Source organism: Paroedura picta, chromosome 4 (genome assembly GCF_049243985.1).
Source record: "Paroedura picta isolate Pp20150507F chromosome 4, Ppicta_v3.0, whole genome shotgun sequence".
Classification (NCBI taxonomy): domain Eukaryota; kingdom Metazoa; phylum Chordata; class Lepidosauria; order Squamata; family Gekkonidae; genus Paroedura; species Paroedura picta.
Window position 1 is genome coordinate 115,474,277 of NC_135372.1, and position 24,795 is coordinate 115,499,071.

The following is a 24,795-nucleotide window of genomic DNA, read 5'->3' on the forward strand; positions in this document are numbered from 1 at the left end:
AAAAGAGAACAACATGAAGTAGAAATATTTATTAAAATCAAAAGCACAAATCATGAACAAGGCTTGTTATAAAAAGGTACACACAGAAGTGCATTGCCCCTCAGTGTTTAGGCACTGGGATTTGCAGCAGTTTTGCATTGCATTGAGCCACTTGGCTGCCAGAAGGACCCAGAATTCCCAGCTGGGCATGTACAGAAAGGTGCAACCCTGAAGAACCACCATCCTGAGACCCCGGCAGGCTTTAACACCTCTACACACACACCAATGCCACATTCATGGACTCGACAGTCCCTGATGCTTCTTACTCAACCATGTCAGGACACAAACTCTCTTGCTGGTGGGAAAAGAAGAGACCTATTTTCTGCTGTGCTTTCAATTTTAATAAAAAAGTACAAAACAAAGGCCAATCTCAGCCTGAGTGTGTCCCTAATTCTTTCTGCAAATAGTAAAGGTCTACGGGAATAGGGAACAACAAAGAAATCTAGGTCTCTTTCTTTCTTTTTCGACCAGGAGATTTCAAGGCATTTCAAAACTATTAATATTACACACACAGTTCTAAGTGTCCTCCATCTGAATTCGAGAACAAGCGAGAGGCTGCTTCTCTCGCCCTTAACTTTCTTTCCCGCAAGATTTTGTTGATGTCAGAAGAATGTTTCTGTAGTTGCTCTTGGACATCAGTGCTCATGCCCAAAGCATCTGGAATATCATACCCTGGGTTCTTTTCAGACTGGGCCTCTGGAACCACGAGCACGCTCATTACACAGTTCCCCTAAAATTCATTTTACCAGTAGAATATTTGGTAAGTGTTCCCTTTGTCACCTCCTTGGAAGTTCTGGTCAATGATCAAATGTCATCACCCCAGCAGCAGAACACTTGGCATTTGGTTCCTCCACAATGCAAGATCTACCTGCATGTAAAACACCCACCTCCCATATGTACCTGTGATACACTGTTCCTTTATTCTTTTATCCTAGGTTGCCTTATATATCTTCTGGGTTTCCTTCCTTGGAATACAGAAGGCTTAAAGCAAAGAGCCGAGAAAACGTTTGGAAAAGAAATTAAGCAAATAACCTTTTTTTTTGGAGGGGGGTGAGATCAGACCCACCAACTGCTGCATGTGGTAGGATGGGGAAGGTAAAGGCCACAGACAATTTTTTGATACAAAAGTGAAAGATTAAGAAAATATTGGTTACTCTGTACAATCTAGGGGAAACAGCAGCAGAATATTTGCCTTATGTAGGTAGAAAGGGATCGAGGAAGCCCTAGTGCAGGCCTATGGAACTTGTGTCCTACCAAGTCAAAAACAACATCCCCACCATGCGTTGGGGTTTGCCATACTTGGGGTTTGCCACTTTCCCCCTCGCAAGGCAAGCAGTAAAAACGGAACGTTTGCTGAACCCCTACTCTCTGCAGAACTGGTAACATTCCAGGACAATTCACTGAAAATCATGAAATATGGAACATATATTTTCAACCATTAGGAGCCTGTAGCTCTATTCCTGATGGAGTTTTCGCTTCCCTGACAATTACAAGATCAAGAATGTGTCCCTATTCATGAGGAACAAACACCAGACAGGACAAAACGTCTCTTACACAGAAGCCAGGAGTTAGCTCAAGTGTAAGAGATTGAGAGCTTCCACTGCACGTTCACAGGAACAGAAAAGCAAGGCCCAACTAGGATAAAGTTGCAAAGGAACAGTACATCTCACCTGCCATCCTAAAAGTCGCGAGGGGAAAGAACATAGCCCTTAACAGTTGCTTCAAGTAAGATCAGTTACAGCAGCTCAGCCTACAATATGCCGTACTAAGAACTGAGACAGGTATTCACCTTCTTCTGCTGCAACTAGAGAGCCAAGCTACAGGCTGATCACGTTCTGATCCAAGGAGCAACGCTGTATTTGGCAATAATTGAGGGCCAGCTAGGGGCCTCGTTCCCAATTTCCCTTGCAGCCAAGACACTGCCATGCTATTTCTGAAGCCCTAGACTCCATTCCACAGCAGGAAACAGTCACCTGGTCCCGCCATCTTACTCCACCAGGCCTACACAGGTTCATTCTCCTCACAAAAGTAGGCCGAACAGGTAAGGCTGCCAGCTATAAAGACATAATCCCACCCCCACCCCCACCCCACCCAGTATAACTTGTTGGGCTACGCACTTTGACACTCGGTCACTTTTTTCTTTTTTGTAAAGAAAGAGAAACCCCTCCTAAGGAGCAGCGTGCCTCCGTGCGTTTCAGCTGACTGAAATAGGTAGTAATCCTGACAGGAAGGCACCCAAGAAACACCACCTCTTGACATACCACCCATATGCCAGGAAGACCTCTTTGTCCACCCACCTGGCAATATTTACATTTTCAAGGTTCTGGGAAAGTCCTATTCACCCTCAGTTTCCCAGGACAAAAGCTTCTTAGCAAAATGGGGAAGCCAATAGAGCCATGCCTTCTACGGCTTTGTTTGCCAGGCATTCTCTCTCTCTCCTCAACATCCCCCCTTTCCCCCTTCTATGAGTCAAGCCTGCTGTTCATTTGCTAACAATAAATATCACTTCAACTCAACAGTCTCCACCAGTCATACTTCATCACATAGACGGGACCACCCTGCAATCTCTTCTCATCAGACCTGACTTAGCTAAACTACAACACACGGGTTAACCTAGTACACACTGGCTACGTTCAGCTCTCCAATCTCCATAGCTAGGGCTAGCTATTCTAACAGGATACAATATGGCCTCGATTCCGCATACCTGGATATGCCTAATTCCACTTCATGCAGTCTTCCTCCACAGGTACTTTCCTTACCTCCAGGAGCACTGGGTGGAGCCACATAAATAAAAAAATAAATAATATGGATTTATGACATCTGCCCATCCCTCAGTGCTTGGCACAGGGGACAGCATGAAGACGGACGTCAACATTTTTGTCTTTCCTTTATTGGCAAGGTAATCCTCAAAAAGAAAGGTGTTCGTTACTCCATGCTGTACAATAGGAGCTGGAGCAAAACAAAGAAAGAAAAGGAGTCCCTCACTTTCATGGAGACAACCCCCAAGACACACTGCCTCTCTTGCTGCAAGAAGTGCTCCTTGCTATTTCTATCCCCAGCCCCTTTTCTCAAACATTGCCCCATCAGCTTTGATGGTCTAAGACAGGGGTAGTCAAACTGCGGCCCTCCAGATGTCCATGGACTACAATTCCCACAAGCCCCTGCCAGCGAATGCTGGCAGGGGCTCGTGGGAATTGTAGTCCATGGACATCTGGAGGGCCGCAGTTTGACTACCCCTGGTCTAAGAGATAGGACAGTTAAAATGCACTGGCCACTTGGCCAATTACTTCTAAGAAGCGCTCACCCCCCCCCCCAAAAGAAATGCACACATTCTATCCAGAAATAATTATTTTATAAAATCAGGTGCCTTTCAAGAAGGAAATGGGGGGGAAGGGAATCTAAAATAAATAAATTAAGCTATATACAACTCTTTCTTAAAGCTTTAGAATGAGTAGAACTTCCAGGAAAAAAAGCTTCTTGCTTCTTGAGCGAATACCCAGAAACAGCTTTCCTTGCTCCTCAAGGGCTGCCGTTCTAGGATACCTTTTATTCGCCTTTTCGAGCAGAACTTTCTAGCACAACTGATCACCCATTTCCCTTAGCAAGCTTGAAGAGCAAGGGCTCTCCCCCCCCACCCCAAAAGGTTCCTTTCAGTACCACCGCACCCTGCCCCATGCACTTGGCTTTTCCCCTCAGCACGGCCATTTTGAAACATTACCAGGCCCAGCCTCGATTCTACACCTCGCCAGCCAAAGAATGTGTTGTCATTTTCCTTCCCACCCCTACCCCAAACTCCAACCCCAACTGATGAAGTTCTAGTTCGTCATCCAGAGTACTATTCCTGCCTTCCCAAAGCAATACCCAATACACACGGTTGCCTTGAAATCCCTTTGCTGAGAGGGAGGAAAGGACCGTGAGTCCGCAGAAGCAACGCTTCCATGAGGGAGAAATGACTCATACCAAAGAGGGAGGGCGAGGGAAGCCACTGACAGAAGGGGCCACCCGACAGCCACAGAGGCGAAAATTCAGGGAAAGCAGTGGTTTGGCAGCAGGGAGGTCAGCGGCACTGTTGCTAGGCCAACTGCTTTACTGGGACTTCTCCAAGAGCATCCAAACATGGCACCACAGACTCCAGCTATTCCCACTACTGGCCAGGACTATCACTTCTACAACTACCAGCCCGAGCTCAGCAGCGTATGCCGGCCCCTTGAGGTCAGAGACATGAGGACCAGCCACTTGCACAACAGTGCAGCAGGCATCAGCTTCCCACGGCCAGTCGCCTTCCTCCTTCATGGTGCGATGGCTAGTTATAGGCAGCCACCAATCCCCACCTACCCCTCCATGGGCATCCTGGACGCCAGCCTTCGCTTCTTCCATCCCCTGGACTCTGCTCCACAGCCAGTTGGCCAAAGATGCCTCAGGCGGCCTTGCATTTACATTCAGATGTCAGCTCGGGGGAATGCCTCACAAAATGGGGAAGGGTCAGCTGAGTGCGCCCCCCCTCCCAACCCCAAAGACACTCAGAAATCCAAAGAGGTGAAGTCTCCAAAGTCACAGTCAAACAGCTCACTGATGCCTTCACCCTCCTCCAGCCCAAAATGGTAGTCCTGGGCCTGGGGTGGCGAAAGGGCGATGAACTCTGTAGGCAAGAAGCTGGAGAAGTCCTCCTTGCCCTGCTCCAGCAACGCGTCTACCGAAGCTAGCGGAGAGAGAGCCATGTCATCCGTCGAACACTTCATGGGCAGCGTACTGTCCCCAGGCAGCAGGAGCTCTGTGAGGAGAAAAAGGGCAACTGGCAACTTGCTCATGCCATCAACACTCACAAAGATTGTTCCTCTAGTTATCCCCAAGTGGCCCATTTAGAAGAAGAAGAAGAAGAGTTGGTCCTTATGTGCCACAAAGGGGCAAAGGTAACAAAAAAGTCTAATTTAAACAGGTATGGCAGCCTTTCTGAACAGTTTTACGGTTGAGAAACCCCTGAAACATTCTTCAGGCCTCAAGTAACCCCAGAAGTGGCATGATTGCACAGAACATGCAGAGAAGCCTAGCTGTGTGCAAGCCCATCCGGGGCCCCTCTCCTTCCCACCCCCTCCAGACCCATTACTGGCCATTTTGGGAGGGGGGTCAACATGACCATATATGGCCATATCACCCAATAAACACCTAACAAATGTAATTATTTATTTATTTACTAAATTTCTAGCCTGCCTTCCTCCTTGGACACAAGGCAGGTTTACATGTTTAAAATCCCTATAAAAACTCCACAAAAACAGCACAAATCCAAAATTTGCTAGGCTGGCAACATCCCCCTACCACCTGCAGTCAGCTAACCAGGGTGTGCTAGATATTATGGTGGGACTTGAGGGGGGCCCACTGATCTTGTTAACCCGGCCTCAAAAATTTAATTAACTCTCACACATTTGGGAAATCCTTCCAGGGCCATCAAGAAACCCCAGGGTTTCTCGAAACCCTGGTTGAGAAAGTATGGTAACAACAGGGTAAGTAAAAGAATAGTTATAAAGACAGGGTAGATTAACTGTGAGCAAAAACGTCCAAGGAAGGGAGCTAGCTGGCAGAAAGAAATCGATTCAGAAGTCCTGTTCTGGACCTCTACCTGATTCCCTTCAGGTTAGACACCCTCCTTGGGGTGAGGAATCAGCTCCCTCCAAAAGCAACATGCTACCCAGCCTCAGACAGACCTCCAGTTTGGTGTAGAGCCAGTTTGGTGTAGTGGTTAGGAGTCCAGACTTCTAATCTGGCATGCCAAGTTCGATTCTGCACTCCCCTACATGCAGCCAGCTGGGTGACCTTGGGCTAGTCACAACACTGATAAAACTGTTCTGACCGAGCAGTGATAGCAGGGCTCTCTCAGCCTGACCCACCTCACAGGGTGTCTGTTGTGGGGAGAGGAAAGGGAAGGCGACTGTAAGCCACTTTGAGCCTCCTTCGGGTAGGGAAAAGCGGCATATAAGAACCAACTCTTCTTCTTCTTCTTCTTCTTCTTCTTCATCCCCACAAATGTCATCAAACTCCTGCTTTTCTCTGCATTTTTCAAATTCCAACCCTGAAGTTTCGAGGGTACCCAGGAAACAAAAGGGCAGGAAAAATCTAACACCTACAAAGAAGGAAAAGGCTGACTCTGGAGGTATCTGCAGACTGTTCTCCTCCTCAGTCAGTCTCAGGCCTACGATCATGAGGCAGAGAGAAAGCAATCCCAGAGGGAAGATCACTGGAACTCCGCTCCTATCCACAGGAAGTGGATAATGGAAATGGATGCATCTCTTAAACACTCACAGAAACCACATGGAGCTCTTTCAAAAGCTTGTTTCTTTAACACTAAAGAGTTTCCAGAGGCTGGGCTCTGCTGTAGACAGGCAGCCTGATAGATCCGGACTGAACCTAGCAAGGCAGTTTTTTTTAGAAAGAGTTACAGCCTATTTTCCTAAGCCCATGCTTGTAGCTTCTGTTCAGTCTCTGGGTGCTCCTGACAGGCTTCAGACCAAGGAAAGACTGGCCATTACAGTCATCAGGGAACTTCTAGTGAGTCTAGGGCCTGCTCTCCCACAGCCCACTCCAACCCAGAAAAGGGCCATGCTAGCCCAGGGAATGAGGCCCCTTCTCATTCCCTCCTTCAGGGACAGGGCACTGGTCTGGGGCTGGTTTTATTACCAGGCTGCCCTAACATCAGGCAAAGTTAGTAAGGAGCAAAATCTGCAGCAAAATCTCTGATACCTTCCATGCCCATCAAGACTTCACCTCTCCACTCCGGCTGCAGCCTAATCCTGCTCCCAGAGACAGGAGGAAGAGGAGAAGCACTGGAAATGGGGAGTCTGCATCCCATATTACACTTCCAAAGGCCCCTGTGATCCAGCTGCACGGAGAGCGGACAAAATGAGAGATCAAAAGGAATGCTCCTGAAACTGAACCATCTACTTCCAGCCTCAAGTCTAAGAAGAATCAGAATGGTTTCTCTGCAGCTGAGTTTCGTAACTAAAACAGCATACTGGATGCCCTTGCAGATTTACTCAGTGCCTTTCCATGGAACATCAACACTGATGTTGACAGTTTCCCCCTTAACTGAAGCCTGAGAGAGTGCTGGCGGCCACAATGTACTCTGGATAAATACTACAGCAGCCTCCCACTTCTTCTGCGCTGCTAAGGTGCACAGCACAGTGCGTGGCTACTTCCCTTGCAACTAGGAAAGAAACAGCTACGTTCCCCATCCCTGCCAAGGGGCTACCGTCTGTATTTGCCACAAGCAATGAGACCGTCCTTTAGAGAAGGCTTAGCAAAGAGAGTTGCTGCTCTTGCTTGCTAATGCCGTGTGTGTGTGGGGGGGGGGGACTGCCCTGTTCCCCTGCACATACCTTGGTCTCCACTCAGCAGTGGCAGCTTCATATCCTGGGAGGGGTGAAGCAGCACAGATGCTGTTGCTTGCGACGACTCTGGGGAACTGTCTCCAGCAGCTACTTTCAATGGACTCTTGGTGGGGCTGCAGACCCCAGAGCTCTCCTCTGGGCAAAGGAACACATCAATGGGGCCCTGAGTGCTTTTCACAGCAATCTGAAAAGCCTAGAAGAGATCGAGAGACAAACAGGACTGAAGAAGACTCAGGACATGGGTTACCCTTTGGTTGTGGGAATGACAAGGTTGGCAATGCGTTTATTTCTGTACCCATAAGTATCCACTTCCTCCAAAGACAAGACATTTTGAAGTCTGAAGAACTTGTCCTGCACTGCTATTATCTCTAGAGTTTTCCTCAGAAGAACACCTTAACACATGCCAGGAAGTTTGGAACTAGAAGGTGATCACTTCCTGTGGGTAAGCGAAACCTAATTCTAGCATTGCACAGCAACAACAGGTGGTAACATCCTGCACAGCATGTTTCACTTGTTTGGTTGGCTGTCCGTCTGCAAATAATATCATTTACTCCCGCCCTCTGCTTTCAGGAGACTGTGGCCAGGAATCTGCCGGCCAGTCTATGAGAAACTGACTGTTCCTGCTATGGCCTTCCTATCTCCGTAACTTTCCATAAAAGCAGAACGCAGCCTGCAAGAAACACAATGGAAACAGCTTATTCAGACCAACAATGTTGCAGTGAACAGGGCAAGAGGAGAGAGAAAGCGAGAGTGCTTCTTTCTGCAGCCAGCCAGCTTTCTCTGGCAGAGAACTGAAAGTGCTCCTTACAACGTCTTCCAAGACCTGTGCAAGTCTTGAGTCTCACGGAAACACAAGTTTGGACTGGTGAGTTACAATAGGGCTGCACAGGCCTCTATTTCTATGGCCCATCCTTGGATGCTAGAATGGGCAGTCACTTTCTTGACATGCCTCAGTTCCCAGGTAGGCAGCATCAGCTACATGAGAGCCAATACTCTGTGCAACGTCACTTCCCTTTGTCCTCCAGCTGTCACCGGCAGGCTGAAGGCAGGGAACTGCATGCAGCATCTAGCCTAGAAGACCATGATGATTATCATTTGGGAAGGCTTGGCAAACAGGTGGATTTCTCATTCACTGCGCATGGTCTAAAGCAGCACTGTTTCCTTGCTATCAGACTGGATAGCAGCCTCAAGTGCGTATGAACAGGATTCTAGCTTGTGTGATCATTCCAGAAAGGTTGCCAGGTTAGTCTACTACAGCATAATAAAACAGAAACCCAGCGGCACCTTAAAGTCTAACAACTTTTATCCCAACATGAAGTCAGGACTCACTTCCTCGGACGTTACAAAGATGACAGCATCTGAAGTAAGCGCGAACCCATGGAATAAACGTAGGCCCTTTAATGTGCAACTAAACTTCTGTCTCATTTGTATGAATTGCCTGGTTTCAGGAGTTTTCTGCATAATGTTATCAGTCAATGTCTATTAATTTCTGGGGCAAGGCAGTTGGAATCGCTACGTATCATGGGTGCAAATATGAAGGAGGAAGGAACTGGTTAGATGGGCAGGTGGGCAAACTGTGGCAAATGCTGGCAGAGGCTCATGGGAATTGTAATCCATGGACATCTGGAGGGCCACAGTTTGCCCACCCCTGGGTTAAATCCTTACTGACTCCTTTCTAGGCCTATCAGGCACTGGGGCTTTTGGATAGGCTAGCTGCAGCCTAAATTCTGGTTTACAGGATCAGCCACCACTCAGTCCCAGAGCATCTCCTAGGGGGTCCAGAACAGCCAGGCTTCTGCAGTCTTGCTGCAGAACACACTGGCCCTGAAAAGCACAGGGGGCAGAGCAACTCAGAGAACCAGGGAAAGTTACCTCTGCCGGGTCAGAGACTTGCATCTGTGTCTCCTGGGGGGCTTTGATCACCATCACCAGCTGCTCAGAAGGGTCTGCGATGCTGCGCAGATCTTGGCAAGTCACATAAGCTGAGGTGTGCTCAGTCAAGTTTTGGCAGGAGAAGGATCACAAGGCTATTCACCAAGACCCACAAAACTACAATGTAACATACGCCATTTTCAAAGGCCAAACCATAAAGTGATGGGCAATACCATCTTTGCTGTTCTAGAGTTAGCATAGCAGATACAGGCACACTGCGACACCATGTGCATGCATGCGCATCCACCACTCCCCACTCCTATCTTGCCACACAAGGAAAACTCACTGCAACACTGTGTGAATGATTTTTTTTCTTCTTCCTTCCAAACCTCTAGATCCAGTTCAAGAGAATGCACCCGTGTGATTTCCTTAGGCTGGAATGCTTCCAAAGAAGCCCCATCCTTGATCACACCAATTCCTTGCTAACTGAACAGCTTTTCAGAGTGTAAACATTATGCAAGGGGCAAGATGAATGGGTTGGATTTTCTACTCCACAGCCTTCCTGGGAGCCATTCAAAATTTGTGGCAAGCCTGGGGAGACAAGGCCTCCTAAGACTCTCAAACGCACCTTGGAGGCAGATCATCCCTCATGCAGGGGGCAGGGAAAGAAGAGATCTAGATTTTATTATTCAAGCAGCAAAATTACATGGCTGCCGGCGGGGGGGGGGGATCCCCCAAATCCAATGAGCAACATCTGACTGATTCACCACAACCCTCTCTCAGATCCACAACACTGAGCCTTAAGCTAGCAGCCAGGTAGGTATTTTCCACTAGCTCACAGGGTGGGGAAGTAAAAAATCAACACACCAACACCCAGTCCTGGAATGTCAGGAGTGCGACTACCTCCCTAGAACACGGGGGCTCTGCTCCTCACAGCTCCAGCTGCTGTGAAGTCGCTCTGCAGCCTCCGACCTGCTAAAAACCACCCCACCTTCCCCGCCGTCTTCCAAGAGAAGGATATTGCTTGTTCTCGGGATCCTCGGTGAGGAGCCTGAACTGGGTGGTGCACATTTGGATGAGGTTGTCCATTTGTTGTTCTGCAGCCTGAAGATCCTGGAGCTCTTTCACCAAACCCTGGCTCCTGCTGGCACTCCCCACAGCAGACCGGCTGCCCCTAAGAAACAAGAGGATCCAAAAGGGAGTGATCTCTGCCTTGGCAAACAACACCCCCCATCTCCCCACCAATCTGCTGTTACTCTAGGATGGACTGAGAGGACCAAACTGCATTTTGCAGGCATGCTGCTACACAGCCTAGCTTCAACAGCACAGATAAATTTAGCACCTGGTGGTGGGCAGCTAGGTACATAGTGTACTTGTATCCCACCTTTCTTGCAAGACGCTTGGGGAGAAAACAGATATTTCCATCTTCCCCATTGTAACCTTGTAGCCTGTGTGTGTGTGTGTTACTGCCCTATAGTCCCTCAGCGAGCATCCCAGAAGAATAGGGATTTGAACTTGGACCTTCCAGTTTCTATTCCAGCATTCTGATCAATACCTCATACCGGTTCTCAGAACTGACTGCCCAGAACACAGACGTCCAGCAGCAAGAAATCAGAAGAGTTGGGTTCTTTGTACTCTGTTTTTCACTGCCCAAAGGAGTCTCCAAGCAGTTTATAATTGCATTTCCCTCCTCTTCCCACAACAGACACCCTGTGAAGTAGGTGAGGCTGAGAGAGCTCTGAGAGAATTGTGACCAGTTCAAGGTCACCCAGGGACAGCATGTGAGTGAGTAGAGACTCTCCAGATTAGAGGCTGCCACTATGAACCACTACACCGAGTTGACAGTCCATGCATGTAGTGTTCAAGAGGAGCAGACTAAAATATAGGGCCCATGACACTAACAGGGCAAGCTTCAGTATTCACCTCTTAACGGGTCCTTGCTGAGCATTTGGCAAATGTACAAAGTGTGCGTTTGCCGTGGTGGCATGCTGACGCATGTCCAGTCTTGATTACACTGTGTTTGTTCAGGAACTACTTGCTGGCTCCAAACCCCGGCTAGACATCCCTTGTATGTGGCATCAAAGGAAAGTTAGCCAGTGTGTGCTATCTTTTATCTTGAGTAGCAAATTGTCCAGTGCATTTTTAGTCAATCCTCCCTGCAAGAAGTTTGAGGGAAGGGGGGCATACACGCATTTTCCTTCCCCATTGTGTACTCACAACAACTTATGAGGTCAGCAAAGCAGAGGGTATGTAACTGGCCATCTGGTATGGAGTTGGAATGAGCTTTTTGCTCCCATACCAGCCTGTTGCTACAAACAGGTCCTTACAATGAGACAGTCAGGGCAGAAAGACAGTAAGAGCAGCTGTCTTTACAGGGAGCCTTCCTGTCTCTCCAACCGGCATATGCTGCCTTTGCAGAAACAGAAGAGCTGGTTTTTTTGTACCCCGCTTTTCATTGTCCCAAGGAGTCTCAAAGCCGCTCACAATCAGCTATGTTGCCTCTCCCTACAACACACAGCCTGTGAAGTAGGTGAGGCTGAGAGAGCTCTGAGAGAAATGTGATTGGCCCCAGATGGCTGCATGTGGAGAAAGACTGGGGAATCAAACCCAGTTCTCCAGATTAGAGGCCACTGCTCTTAACCACTATACCAAGCTGCTCTCAGACCAAGCGGGAAACAGGAAGGCAGAATGGAGTCTCCTGAAAACTGAGCCTACAGGTGTCTTCCAAGCAATATACCAAAATCAGACAGGCACGCCACGCAATTGGAGTGCAAAAGAAACACTGGGGGATAAAGTAACAGCCATTTTGCAACCGTGGAGACAAAACTGCTCCAGGGAGTCATGCCCTGCTAGAAGCCTCTCCTAACCCTACAGAGTCTCTCTTCAAACCTTTTTAAGATCTTGCTTGCGGCCAAACTAAGTTCTGAGGATTCAAAGCCACATTAGTTATTGTGTACAAGAATACTTCAGTTAGCTATTCGCAACCGAGAACTAAGACAGAACAGATTCAAACCAGAGTCCTGAGAAAAGAGGAACACCTTATATTACATCAGCACCACACCTGCATGATAAACAGCAGTTGTTTTTCTCCTCTGCCACTGCAAGCCTCTAGCCCTTGAGACAAGCTTTGAAATGTGCTTGAGAATGCAGGTGTCATCTCAGTCACATGTACAAAGTAAGAAGAAGAAGAAGAAGAAGAGTTGGCTCTTATATGCTGCTTTTCTCTACCCGAAGGAGGCTCAAAGCGTCTTACAGTTGCCTTCCCTCTCCTCTCCCCGCAACAGACACCCTGTGAGGTGGGTGAGACTGAGAGAGCCCTGATATCACTGCTCGGTCAGAACAGTTTTATCAGTGGTCACCCAGCTGGCTGCATGTGAGGGAGCGTGGAATCAAACCCGGCTCACCAGATTAGAAGTCCGCACTCCTAACCAGTACACCAAGCTGGCCTATGCACTAAGCAAGAATTCCTGTAGGCACTGACAGGGACTCTGCCCATTCGCCTCTGACAAGGTTTTGGGAGGACCTCAAAAACTGAACAAAAAATGCCCCCTCAAATAATTTCATGAAAATAATTTCATGGAAAACAGATCTGTCAACATCTACCGGCCACAAAGTGCCACAACTTAAAAGGCCTTGAGCCAAATTCTAGTCAATCTCAAAGCCAGGTTGAGAAAACAGTGCTCTGCAGTAAGGGAAGATGAATTACGCCCAGCATAGTCATTGCTCTCATCCTTTACTGCATGCCAAGCAATCATTCCCTTATTACCAGAAATCCAAACTTTCCCTTTCATGCAGAGTGAATAAAGACATACGTTCTTCTCAAAAGAGATGAATCCCAAAAAGGGCATCTCTTAACTCCCTTGTAGCAAACAAAAAAGGTTACATTCTAACACAGACCATAGGCTACAAAATGAGTGCAATCTGACTAGGGCAGCCAAATGCACAGGAATTCACAGGCATTCCTAAACGCCTGGGCATAGGATGGGTGACCTTCTACTTACAGCCACTGGATATGGTTCTTTGACTTCTTGGTGATGAGCTGGATGCCCTCCAGGACGTTGGTGATATCATAGATCCGCCTCTTCTGCACCTTCAGCACCTCTGCAGCCCAGTTGAGATCCACAACACCATCAGGCGATTGGCTCAGCAGCTCCAAGAAACGTTTGGTGGTCAGATTCAGAGACGTTTCATAGCGAGACTTCTCTCCAGGAGACTTCAGTCCTGAGGACCAATGAGGACAGAATTATTATTATTATTAATTATTATTATTAATTGTTATTATTAATTATTATTATTAATTGTTATTTATTATTATTATTATTATTATTATTAACCACCACTCCCACGAGGCTCGTGGTGGTTCACAAAGTCCAACTAAAAACCCATTAAAAACCCATCAAAATGGACAAGCACAACACAACAACAAAGTCAGCAACAAAATGGCGGAACCCTCAACCCCTCCTCCTACCTTTCTACAAGAGGGAGAAGAGAAACAGAATCCTAGATGGTGTTTGGTGTTTAACATCAAGGGGGATACCAATTGATCTTCCTTCACCATCTTGGCCTCAACCATAGACCTGGCGGAAGAGCTCCGTTTTACAGGCCCTGTGGAAAGCTGGAAGGTCCCGCAGAATAATATCCAGACACTGGAATCCAGCTTATCTGAACTAGTTTTTGTGTACTTTTGTACTGCTTCCCCTGGTAAGGGGAAGAGGAACCAGCAACTGCATGATGGGGGCAGAATCCGATCCAGCAGCTGCAAGCTGCATCTACTACGATGTCCCTAGACTTTGCCCACTCAGCTTCCAACCTGAATCCACAGCACAGCCACAGATAGGTTGAAAGCCTGGATTCTTAGAATGATGGAAATTCTGTGCCCAGTACAAGCTCTGATACTGTTATAAATTTCAAAATGGAAAAATAACCAAAACTAAAACGAGCTTTTTGCTTTACTAGGCACAAAGCAATGTGATCACAGAATTTAAAAAACAGCATGAGAGAACAATAACTGGTGGAGATCCCCATCAAGTGGTAGGAGCTGGTAGTCCACCAATGAAGTGCTGTCTTCTAAGCCAGGGGTTGTCAACCTGTGGTCCTCCAGATGTTCATGAACTACAATTCCCATTAGCCCCTGCCAGCAAATGCTGGCAGGGGCTCGTGGGAATTGTAGTTCATGAACATCTGGAGGACCACAGGTTGACTACCCCTGTTCTAAGCCACTTAATAAAGCAGAGTTATACCCTTCTCTTCACCATCTGAAAGCGGCTTACAATCACCTTCCCTTCCACTCCCCACAAGAGAGGCCCTATGAGGTAGGTGGGGCTGGGAGAGCTCTGACAGGGCTGCTCTGTGAGAACAGTTCTATCAAGGCTGTGACAAGTCCAAGGTCACCTAGCTGGCTGCATGTGGAGGACTCAAACCCAGCTTGCCTGATTAAAAGCAGCTGCTCTTAATCACTACACCACGCTGGGCTCCTATTCCTGAACATGAGCAGCTCCTGTTCCTGAACATGAAACCAGAGCATAATCTTGCTACTGGGAAGCTCAGTTCTGGGACCGATACGTTCAAGATGTCTACCAGCTTGAAAAACGTTCAAGTCTACTTCTTCCCCCTCAAATGCCCAGGGTGCTCCGTACTTCTGAACTCAAACTGTTCAATCCACAATGAGTCGTGCTCCAGTCTAGCCATGGGGACGAGACTCAGGACATTTCACTCAGGACATTTAAAGTATTCTGGAATGGTCAAAGCGCTACAAGCTTTATACGGGGCAATGGTACCTTTCACAGGGTTTTTCGCTTTTCCTCGGGTGGCTTGGACACTCTCTGCAATATATTGGTGGTCGGTCTCCAAATTCAGCTTCCGTTTGACCTAGAGAAAGAAGAGTTTTTTAGTTCAAGAGCAGCAGCTTGATTTCAGCTCTATGCAGGAAGCAAAGAATTCCACGATACAAATCTAACAAATGTGTTGTGCCCTAAGTTTTCATCGTCTAGAGAGCCAATTTCTTCAAGTACAAATGATGATGAAGTGCTGCTTCACCTACACATTAAGGACTCCAGGTGAGACTAAAAATCAGAAGACAAAAACCTAACTGGAATAGTTAGGGCCTAAAAGGTTATTGTTATTGTTGTTGTGAACTGCCCCAAGCCCATATGAGGAGGGGCAGTACAGAAATTAAATGGTGATGGTATGAACAGAAACCGGATGAGAAAGAACACACTGTATTGGATGATCACCCCAATGAAAAACAAATCTGCCTTGCTACAATCATGACTGACCGAGCAGCACAGCAAAAGCTGTCCTGATAGGGAATAAGTCACGTAGTATTGAGCAGGGCAAAAGTAATAATTTATGACAAACCCACATTTTTAGAAGTTAATTCTCCCCCTGCAAAGCTGGACTCCAGGTGGCTTACAATGTTGCAGCCCAACGCACAAAGAGTAGTCATTTAAAAGCCTTTCAAATACAGCTAGTCTCAGCCAGGTTAGCCAACTAACAACAGTGGTTAATTTGTTTTTGTAAATAGCATGAGTACCAAATGTGTGTGTTCTTATTACCTTTTTACTAGATCTCAATAAAATAAGCACTCGCCTAATAACTGACCAAATTATTTTTGGACGAATCAAATCTCTAGCCCTACGGCTATAAAGCAAGGTTTCCTCGGGGTGACTGTACTGCAGGATCATCCCAGCCTCAGCCTCAATCTACTCTAGTTTTGGACATCATGAGTGCATGCTTCAGACACATGAGCTTGATCCCACCTTGACATATGGCCAGTCAGAACACCTGGCAAACACTAGCCCAAAGTAGTCTGGGCATACCAGAGGCATCCCCCCCCCCCAGACTTAGCATCTCCTCCCCACCCTCCCTGCCGCTCTGATAGCAGGGGTGGGAATAATAAGTTCCGCCATGTTGGGATTGTTTTAAAGTCTTTTAATGGGTATTTTAATGGGGATAGGACTCCTGTGACCCGCGACGAGCCTACGGAGAGTGGCGGGATATAAATCCAAATAATAATAATAATAATAATAATCTTTACTTCTAGAGAGACACAAGATATCCCAGCAGCATGCTGCAGAAGCCAAGATGGTTGACATGCCAGACCTGATAGCTGAATGTTTTAAAGATACACTTTTGTTTGCATTATTTGTATAGTGACTCACATGAGGCTCAGCACAAACAGATATTTGCTCTGAGAGGCTTAATATCAATGCTTTCCAAGAATCACCTTACAGATGACAGAGAGATGCAGGTTTCCCTGGAATTGTTACTCCACCATTTCTGGGCCTGAACTTCTATTCTCCGTACCTTCATTTTACACTACAGAATCAGGCTCTGGGCTGGATTGTATCTCACTGAGTTTCACTCCTTATTAACTATCAGTGTGGGCTGTCTAGGAAAAGTTTCCAGAAAGCTTTCCAAATTAAAATGTAAATAACGTATATGTTTAAATAACATCAGCAAAAGAATGCAAATCTACCATGTACAGACACTGGGGCTTGTCCATGCTTCACATTCCTTATTTATCCCTTCCACGATGACTGATTTACAGCCCAACAGTTGTGCCAGCTATAGATAAAACACACTATATATGTATGGTGGAACCTTTTCCATAGAAGGAGGAGCATTGGAAAACTTTTCCATTTCGCAAAGAAAAAAAAACATTCACCCTATGCCACTGACTAGAGTCCCCATCCTACATAATTCTTGCCCATGCGTCCTTCATGATCACCAGCAGAGCATTTTTTCGTAATCAAAGTGACCCCTCCCCCTTCTTTATCACCAGCAGAAAAGCTTGTTGGATCCAACCCTTTATGGCAATCTTTCCCAGCTTTTTTACCGTTGAGAAGGCCCTGAAACTTTCTTTGGGTTTCGTGAAACCCCAGACGTGAGACGATCTGTGGAGGATATGGTTGGGAAGCATAGCTGTGGACATGCCCAAATGAGGCCCCTCCCCTTCACCCTCTGCAGGCCCATCATTGGCCTTTTTTTTTTAGAAAGTCTGATATATGGCATCTTCTTTCCAGGGAAGGAAAAGCAATCCGGCCTCTGCTTCTTCTATAAGGGAAGACTTTATGGTGTGAAAAGTTATGCCGATGACCTGATTCACCTACACAGCGAAGCAGCAGCAATGCTGGATCTCACTTGGCAACTCTTTCCTTTGTTATCAAAGAAGGAGCTGCTAGGCTCCTGCCTCTAAAAGTGTTCAGGAAACTAAAAGGGCTTCCTTCTGTGACAAGTGGTAGCAGAGGTTACATGCAGTTGGGAGAGAAAAACAGAAAATTTCACAGAAGGAAATGGGTTCTTACTGGTCCCCCGGTAAAATACTCCCTAGAGGATTTTGAACAAGTGCAAGAGACCCTGAAGCACACAAACAGCTTACCCTACACTAAGGGACATGCGTGAATGAACAACCAGATTGTGGGTCCTTCCCAGAGTGAAGGGAAGTGAGAAGGCAGCTGAAAAGTTTCCACTTCCAGTCCCTTTGTGAAACCAGAATTTACAGGGCCCTGGATAAAAAGTCATGGCAATTAGGCCAGTTTGAATCTGCACAGCAGACGTGCTTTCATGAGCGATGCCAATAATGCCTTTTTATTACAAATAGAGTTAGGGTTAGAGTCAGAAGCTAATGAATATAATTAATGCAGCATGCAATGCCTAAGACAATCATTTTAATTCAGCCTCTAGAAATACTGATATTTAATGCTAATGATGTGGTGAGAGCGCACTTCCCTTCCTGTTTCTATCAACAGAGGCACATTCAGTTTCCAGCAGTCCAGTTTGCCATCCAAAAATGTCATATCCAGCCTCTCCCTTCCTAGAGGACAGTGTGTGTGTTATGTCTATGAGCACAAGAATGCTAACATCCAGCCATGCACAGCATGGGCTGAACGACCATCGCCACACTAACATGGGAAATCCTAAAGGGCAACCCGGGAGTCTTGTTGTGAAAGCAGCCTAAGAACACAGGCTACAATTCCTTGCAAGCCTTCATACAACTGTAAGAATAAATAAGGACTTATTGACTAACAAGAATGACTAAGATCATAAGACACACCTCCCTAATTCCAAGTAGAAGCTCTGTGTCGATAATCATAGGCCTGGCTTCCCACTGACCTTTCAGAGAAAAGAAGATGAGGCGAATGCTACACCACGGCACCTCAGCTGGAATCTGACCCATTAATAGCATTAGGTGCATATCTGACCATTCATTTCAGACACAAGCTGGTCAAATCCCAGTTTTTCACCCAGTGTCAAACCATCTGCAGGTCGGGAGGCACACTGGCCTCCACAGCAGTGCCATGGCAAAATGAAAAAGAATTCCAGGCATCTATTTAGTGAGGCACATAGACATTTTAAAATGGCATTTTAAAACCACATAGAAAACCATCCAAAATCTTAAAAGCTTTCACACAGGAACTTGCAAAATGGTCACAGATCTGATCTCGAACAAGTCCTTTTAAGAAACACCCTTCCTTGCTTTCTAAATGATAGATCTCTAGCAAGTCCAGATTTGAGCAGGTCAGGTTCAGGGGCACTGGGATCCTCCATGCATTCACAGACCCATTGCCCGGCTCACTTGCAGCAATGTTGAACAGGGTGGGACACCAAGATGTTGCACCCCGATGAGACAACACAAAAGTGAAAGCTCATTACAGATTCCCAATCCAAACAGCAGACCCTACTGCTAAAACAAAGCCGTGACTGTGAAGCAGCTGCCCGCTGCAGGCCCCTCACCAGAAAGGGCCTCTGTGGAAAGAGAATGTCAGCTAGCAGAAAAGCCTTGCAGCCATCACCTCCCTGGGTCTGCTTCCTGAGAAAGAACAACTAGGATTGCCACTCTGGTCCATCCAGCCCTTTGCATTAGCCATCCCCAAACAATGGCTCAAGTGCCCCAGAAGTGGATGGGGAGGAGAAGATCTCCTAAGATAAAGCAAAGGAAAATCATAACTTTAAGAGCTGTATGGTAGGCAGACATTCAACAGAGATACTGGCGTTCAGAGATAGAAAAGCTGCACATGTTGAATCACTGAATACCATGCAGCTGGCAAAAGATAAATGGCTTCTGTCAGAAGAAACATGTGACAACCCTGCCATGTACAAACTGGAACCAAAAGAGCTAGGGATGCTGCAATTCCAGGCAATGTCCTCCACATCAAACAACCCATGCAACTGAGAGTGCAACTGCAAAAGCTCATCCCTCTTTTAGTATCAAAAGAATTCAGAAACGCACTCAAAGCTACAATCTATGTGCACAAACTTTGGAGTATTTAAGTGGAACTTATATCCAAGTAAATATACATAGGGTTGGGATGCAAATTCATGTTCAGATCATGAAGTAAGACAAGCATTTTTTTGGGGGGAGGGGGGGAGAAAGGACAAAGGAAATCCAGATCTCACAGGAGACCTTGTACTTCTACGATTCCTGTTAGAATTGGTGTGCTTATGTACTGGACAACAAAATAAAGGCCCTCCCCAACAATACATTCACCAGTCTAGGGGAGCCTCCAACCTTTTTGAGCCTGTGGGCAACTCTGGAATTCTAGCACAGGCTGTAAAGAAGCGAGGTTATGGATAGAAAGTCTTCAACATCTCAGGCAGAAACTCTGTGTGCCAAGATGCCTTTTAAAAATAAAAACATTGCTGTAAAATATCTTCTTGTGGACACAGTATATCAATTGCTGCCAAAGCAATATTTTGAACAATCTACACAACCACTCTGATCTCCAACGGTCAATCAGGAACCCTGCTGCACCAAAACCCCTTCTGGTCCCACCTACTTTTGAAAATACTTGGCAGGCACTGGGAGAAGTGTAATCGGGCAACACATGGGGGGAGGGTCCTGTGCTAGACATTCTTCAGTTGGATTAATGCTCTAGGGTAGGGGTAGTCAACCTGAGGTCCTCCAGATGTTCATGGGCTACAATTCCCATGAACCCCTGCCAGTTTGCTGGCAGGGGCTCATGGGAATTGTAGTCCATGAACATCTGGAGGGCAACAGGTTGACTACCCCTGCTCTAGGGCGGGGTAGCCAAACTGCGGCCCTCCAGATGTCCATAGACTACAACTCCCATGAACGAATGCTGGCAGAGGCTCATGGGAATTGTAGTCCATGGACATCTGGAGGGCAACAGGTTGACTACCCCTGCTCTAGGGCGGGGTAGCCAAACTGCGGCCCTCCAGATGTCCATAGACTACAACTCCCATGAACGAATGCTGGCAGAGGCTCATGGGAATTGTAGTCCATGGACATCTGGAGGGCCGCAGTTTGACTACCCGTGCTCTAAGGGGTTCCCAAGGTAGGCAATACTCCTCCCCAGGGAGGAGTGGAAAGATCCAGGGGGGAGGATGAGGAATTTGGGGGCAGCAGTCTGACTCTTCTTGCGGCAGCTGTGTTTTCCTAGCAAGAGATGTTCCAAGGTGGTTTGTCATTGCCTCCTTCTGGGTAGGAGCAACCCTGGACTTCCTTGGTGGTCTCCCACTCCAGTGCTGACCTGGGTCAACCCTGCTTAGCTTCCTGATGAAAATGATGGCTTCAGAAGCTGGGCTGGGTGGGATCATATTCCTGCTGAGCTCCTTCCCCTCCTCAGACTCAGTCCTTTCCCAGGCTGCACCCCAGATCTCCAGGAATGTCTTAACCCAGGGTTGACAACCCTTCCCCCAGTGTCTCCATCTTTGGGAGGCTGGAAAAGCCTTCTCCTCCTTGCTCCTGGCCTTGGAATTTTCCATTGCTTGCTTCTCTCTCCCCTTGCCCATCTGTCTTTCCCCAATGAAGACCCAAAGGAGCTTTTACAAATGGCTTTTACAAAAAACATATATTTTTCCAGACTAAAACATGGCTGCTGGACAACAACAAAAAAATAAGTGCGGGCAATATTGTGTGTTTGGAATTTGAATTTGCAGTAGCCCTAACACCAGGAAAAAGGCGTGCGTTTTCATATGTTGGGGGAGGAGGGGCATTAGGTATGTGGCCTGGGAGCCAAGGGGTCAGCAGCTTGGAAAAGTTTGGGAACCCCTGCTCTGGTAGCAACACTCCAAAGCACTGGCAGGAGGGGGCAGAACTGACAATTCGGTACATGGGAACTCTCACCTTTCCAGGGAAGACATGGCTGATCATCACCACACAAAATATTTTAACTGCACTTCTCCTGTACACTTGCACATGCAGGTGTCAGCCCACAAGACAATCTAAAGGGAGTATTTTCTTTTGTTATTTCAAGAAACAATGTAACGCTATGTAACAGAGAACATTCCTAAATTCTACCTTTCATTGCAGGGTCCAAGCTGCTCTTTCCTACCGCTGTGCCAAAGCTTGCAAAGATATAACACTGCAATGTTAAAACAGTCAGACGAGAGACAATCCTCAACACTAATTTCTTATTAATTTATCTCCATGATCTCCACCCCATAACAACAGCTGGGCCTGAGCCTTCTCTTTCCCTTAGAGAAGCTAGCAGGATGTAACTGAAGTCAGAGATACAGTGTTATTGCCCTTTGCTTCCCTTTATGCCTCACCGTGCATTACCTCTGGCTCTTCCTTTCACAGAGCACCTTTCTGCTAGGCCAGGCTAGGCCTTGCAGGCCCTGGAGTAAGCAGCCCCAGAGAAAAGGGGATGCAGCACCCAGCCAAAGCATTTGCCTTTGTTAGGAACAAGCTGCACAGGACTCTGGGCCTGAACATCCTGTGACAGGAAGTTAAGCTGCTTCATTAACAACATTGACAGACTCCAGCTTTGAGAGGAGAGAGGCCCAGGACAATCCAGCAAGCTATGCAAATTCTGACTATCCAGGTCAGGCAGCAGAGGCATGCGGGGATTCTTTTCCACACTGTAATGTTTTGAAGAATGCACTTTCCAGCCAGTTAATGATTTCTTTGCATGCCTCCCGGAGCACTTTCTTTGCCCTTCCTGTTACATATGCCACGTTCAAGAGGCATTGTTTGAGTCACAGCTTCGAAAACTCTCCCTGCATCTCCCCTGTAATTAGGGGAAGGGGGGGGGGAGGCCTTGCAAAGGTACACGTGATTTTCAGCGCCTATGACCAGGCCTCAGAGATGGAACTGTCAGCTCTCCCTTCTGGTCCGCCGTCTTTAGGCCTTAGGAAGCCTGAAAGGGGACCGCCTCGGCTGGCATTCTTTCCCACGTTTCCCTGCAAGCCATATAACCGACTGAAGCACAATTCCCAAGCTGAATGCGTGAGGGGGAAGGGGGAAGGGAAGAGGCAGGCAGGCAGGCCGAGGCAACTGGTCTCCTTGCCCGAGGGAGGCTGGGACTTGTGTCTTTAGGGGAGAATGGCCAATCTGAGCCCTGTCCCGCTGCTCCCAAAGGGGGATCTCGCCCCCTCGGCCTTCGCGCACCAGCCAGCCCGAAGCCTCCTTTGCCTAGCATGGAAACGTGTCTCCCCCGCCCCTCTCCCCGCAAGGCAGTCGGCGTGCACTGAGTCGCCCCCGGCGCCGGCCGCGCAAGCCACGAGGGGCCGAGGGCCTGGCTCCCGAGGACCCCCCGAAGAAGGGCGAGGGCGGGATTACCGGCGGTCGCTCCAGAGCAGGCCTCAGCGTGGCCGTCTCCAGCCGGGCGGGCTGCGGGGTGGCGAAGAGCAGCAGCTCGGTGTCGTTGTCGCCTTCGGGCGCGGGCAGCTGGTCCGGGGTGGAAATGATCACGATCTGCTGGTCCATTACATGGATGGCCTCTGCTCCCCGCAGGAGGGCCTCCAGGTCGGTCACATTCTGGGCCACTCCCAGGCCCTCCAGATTCATGATCCGAGGCGCCGGGGCTCACATGCCCAGGAGCGCGGAGGGAGGGCAGTGGGGTGGGGGAACCCCTGGCCTCGCCCCCGCTCCCTCCCCCCGGCACTCGGCAGGAGCGCGAGCTTTCCCCTCCCGGGCCACTCAGCGGGCCAGCGGCATTGTCCTGGCCGCCGGCCTGGAGGGCGACACCGGATGGCAGGGCTGGAAGCCACGAACACGCCCCATCGTCCTTAAGAGCAAAGGCCCGGGAAACGGCGTTCCGCCGAGCTGCGGCCCGCGCGGGGAGAGAGGCCGCGAGCGGGGCGATCCGAGGTGGCTTCCCGGGGCATCGGCAATCCCTCAGCGAACCTCCGGCCGGCGGGTGGGAGGGGAGGATGGGGCTGACACCCCACAGCACGCCGCGGGGCTCCCTTCCGCCCACGCTCTCCCGCTCCGTGCCGCCTTCCCGGCCGCCCAGCCCGGCTCCGCTGGCCTCTCGCCTCGCGTCCCTCGCCGGAATCTTTCGGCCGAGCGCGCCGACTCGAGCCCCTTTCGCCGCGATGCGCTCAGCTCCGGCACTGTTATTGTTCCCAGCTGGTCCCGGCCCCGCACACGTTTGCGCGCCAAATCCTTTTTGCCGCGAAAGCAGCACGAGCACGGCATCGTCGCTCCCATTGGCCGCGTCCGCCGCATCAACATTCGGCTTCGGAGGAGAACCGCCGCTTCATTGGCTGCCGCGTGGAGATTGATACATCACGCCGCTCTCCCATTGGCCACGATCGGGCGGCTGCCGAGCGCCGTGGTGACGGAGGCAGCGCTCTGACAGCCGCCCAGTGACGGCGCTGTCGATTGCGGAAGGGGAGCGCTGCCGGGCCAATCAGAAAGGAGCTGAAAGACGCCGCGGGAGGGCCTGCGGGAGAGGGGGCGTTAGGATGGGGCTGCAGGGCAGGAGGGCGGCAGCTGTGGGGGACGGGTCGTCCCGTGTCCTGGAAGCGGAAGGGCTGGGTGGGGTGGCCTCTGGTAGCCTTCCCGGGGTTTGTCCGAGGGAGCCCCATTTTTTGTTCTGTATCCCCTCCCCCCCCCCCAAAAAAAGTGTGTTTTCCTCCCCTTTATTATTGGATCTCAGCAGTAGCAGCCCGGTCCGGCTCATGTTGACTCAGAAGTGCGCGCCCCTTTGCTCAATCAGACTTTACTCCTGACTCATGGGTCCCGTTCTTATTTCAGACCCGCGGGACACGCTACGTGCATCTCCATAACACTCGGCCCCTTTGTCAAGTTCAGCATTGTCTGCTCTGATTGGCAGCAGCTCTCTCGAAGAGGTTTTCACGTCCCCGATGGTCCGATCCGGTTAACTGGAGTGGCCAGAGCTGCAGCTGGGACTTCCTGCTGATGAAGAGCCGTGGCCCCTTCAGCCTGAAAATGGCATTGGTAGAGGGTTAGGGTGCAAGATGCTTACCAGTATCCATTAAAATTCTTTCTCGAGGATTGGATTCTTAGCTACTAGGATTAAGGCACAATCCAGAAGTGGCAGGCTGCTTCTTGCCTTCCCTTTGATAGATCCCATCTCTGCATATTTACTTAGTAAGACGTCCTCCTTCAACCAAGGGGGCTGTCTCTCATGAAAGTTTGAAGTTGACCATACCCTTGATTTTTGACATGAAAAAAATTCCAGATGTGCAAAAGGTGACTGTGGTTGCTTAATGGTAACAGAAGTGGGAAAGTACTTTGCACATGCTCAGGCACTCTCTTTAATTCATGTGAATTCTGGCATTGGAAACAGAT

General features: G+C 48.6%; 1 protein-coding gene across 1 annotated transcript; it reads right to left on the reverse strand.

Moving 5' to 3' along the window:
* Window positions 1-14: 14 nt before the first annotated feature.
* Window positions 15-23,712, reverse strand: E2F1 (E2F transcription factor 1). The gene is made up of 7 exons (XM_077335287.1): window positions 22,816-23,712; window positions 15,068-15,158; window positions 13,292-13,511; window positions 10,312-10,464; window positions 9,291-9,405; window positions 7,407-7,611; window positions 15-4,810 (listed from the first exon to the last, which is right to left on the reverse strand). The coding sequence occupies exons 1-7, from the start codon at window positions 23,041-23,043 to the stop codon at window positions 4,560-4,562; spliced, it is 1,263 nt and encodes a 420-aa protein (XP_077191402.1). The 5' UTR covers window positions 23,044-23,712; the 3' UTR covers window positions 15-4,559.
* Between the last annotated feature and the right edge of the window lie 1,083 nt (window positions 23,713-24,795).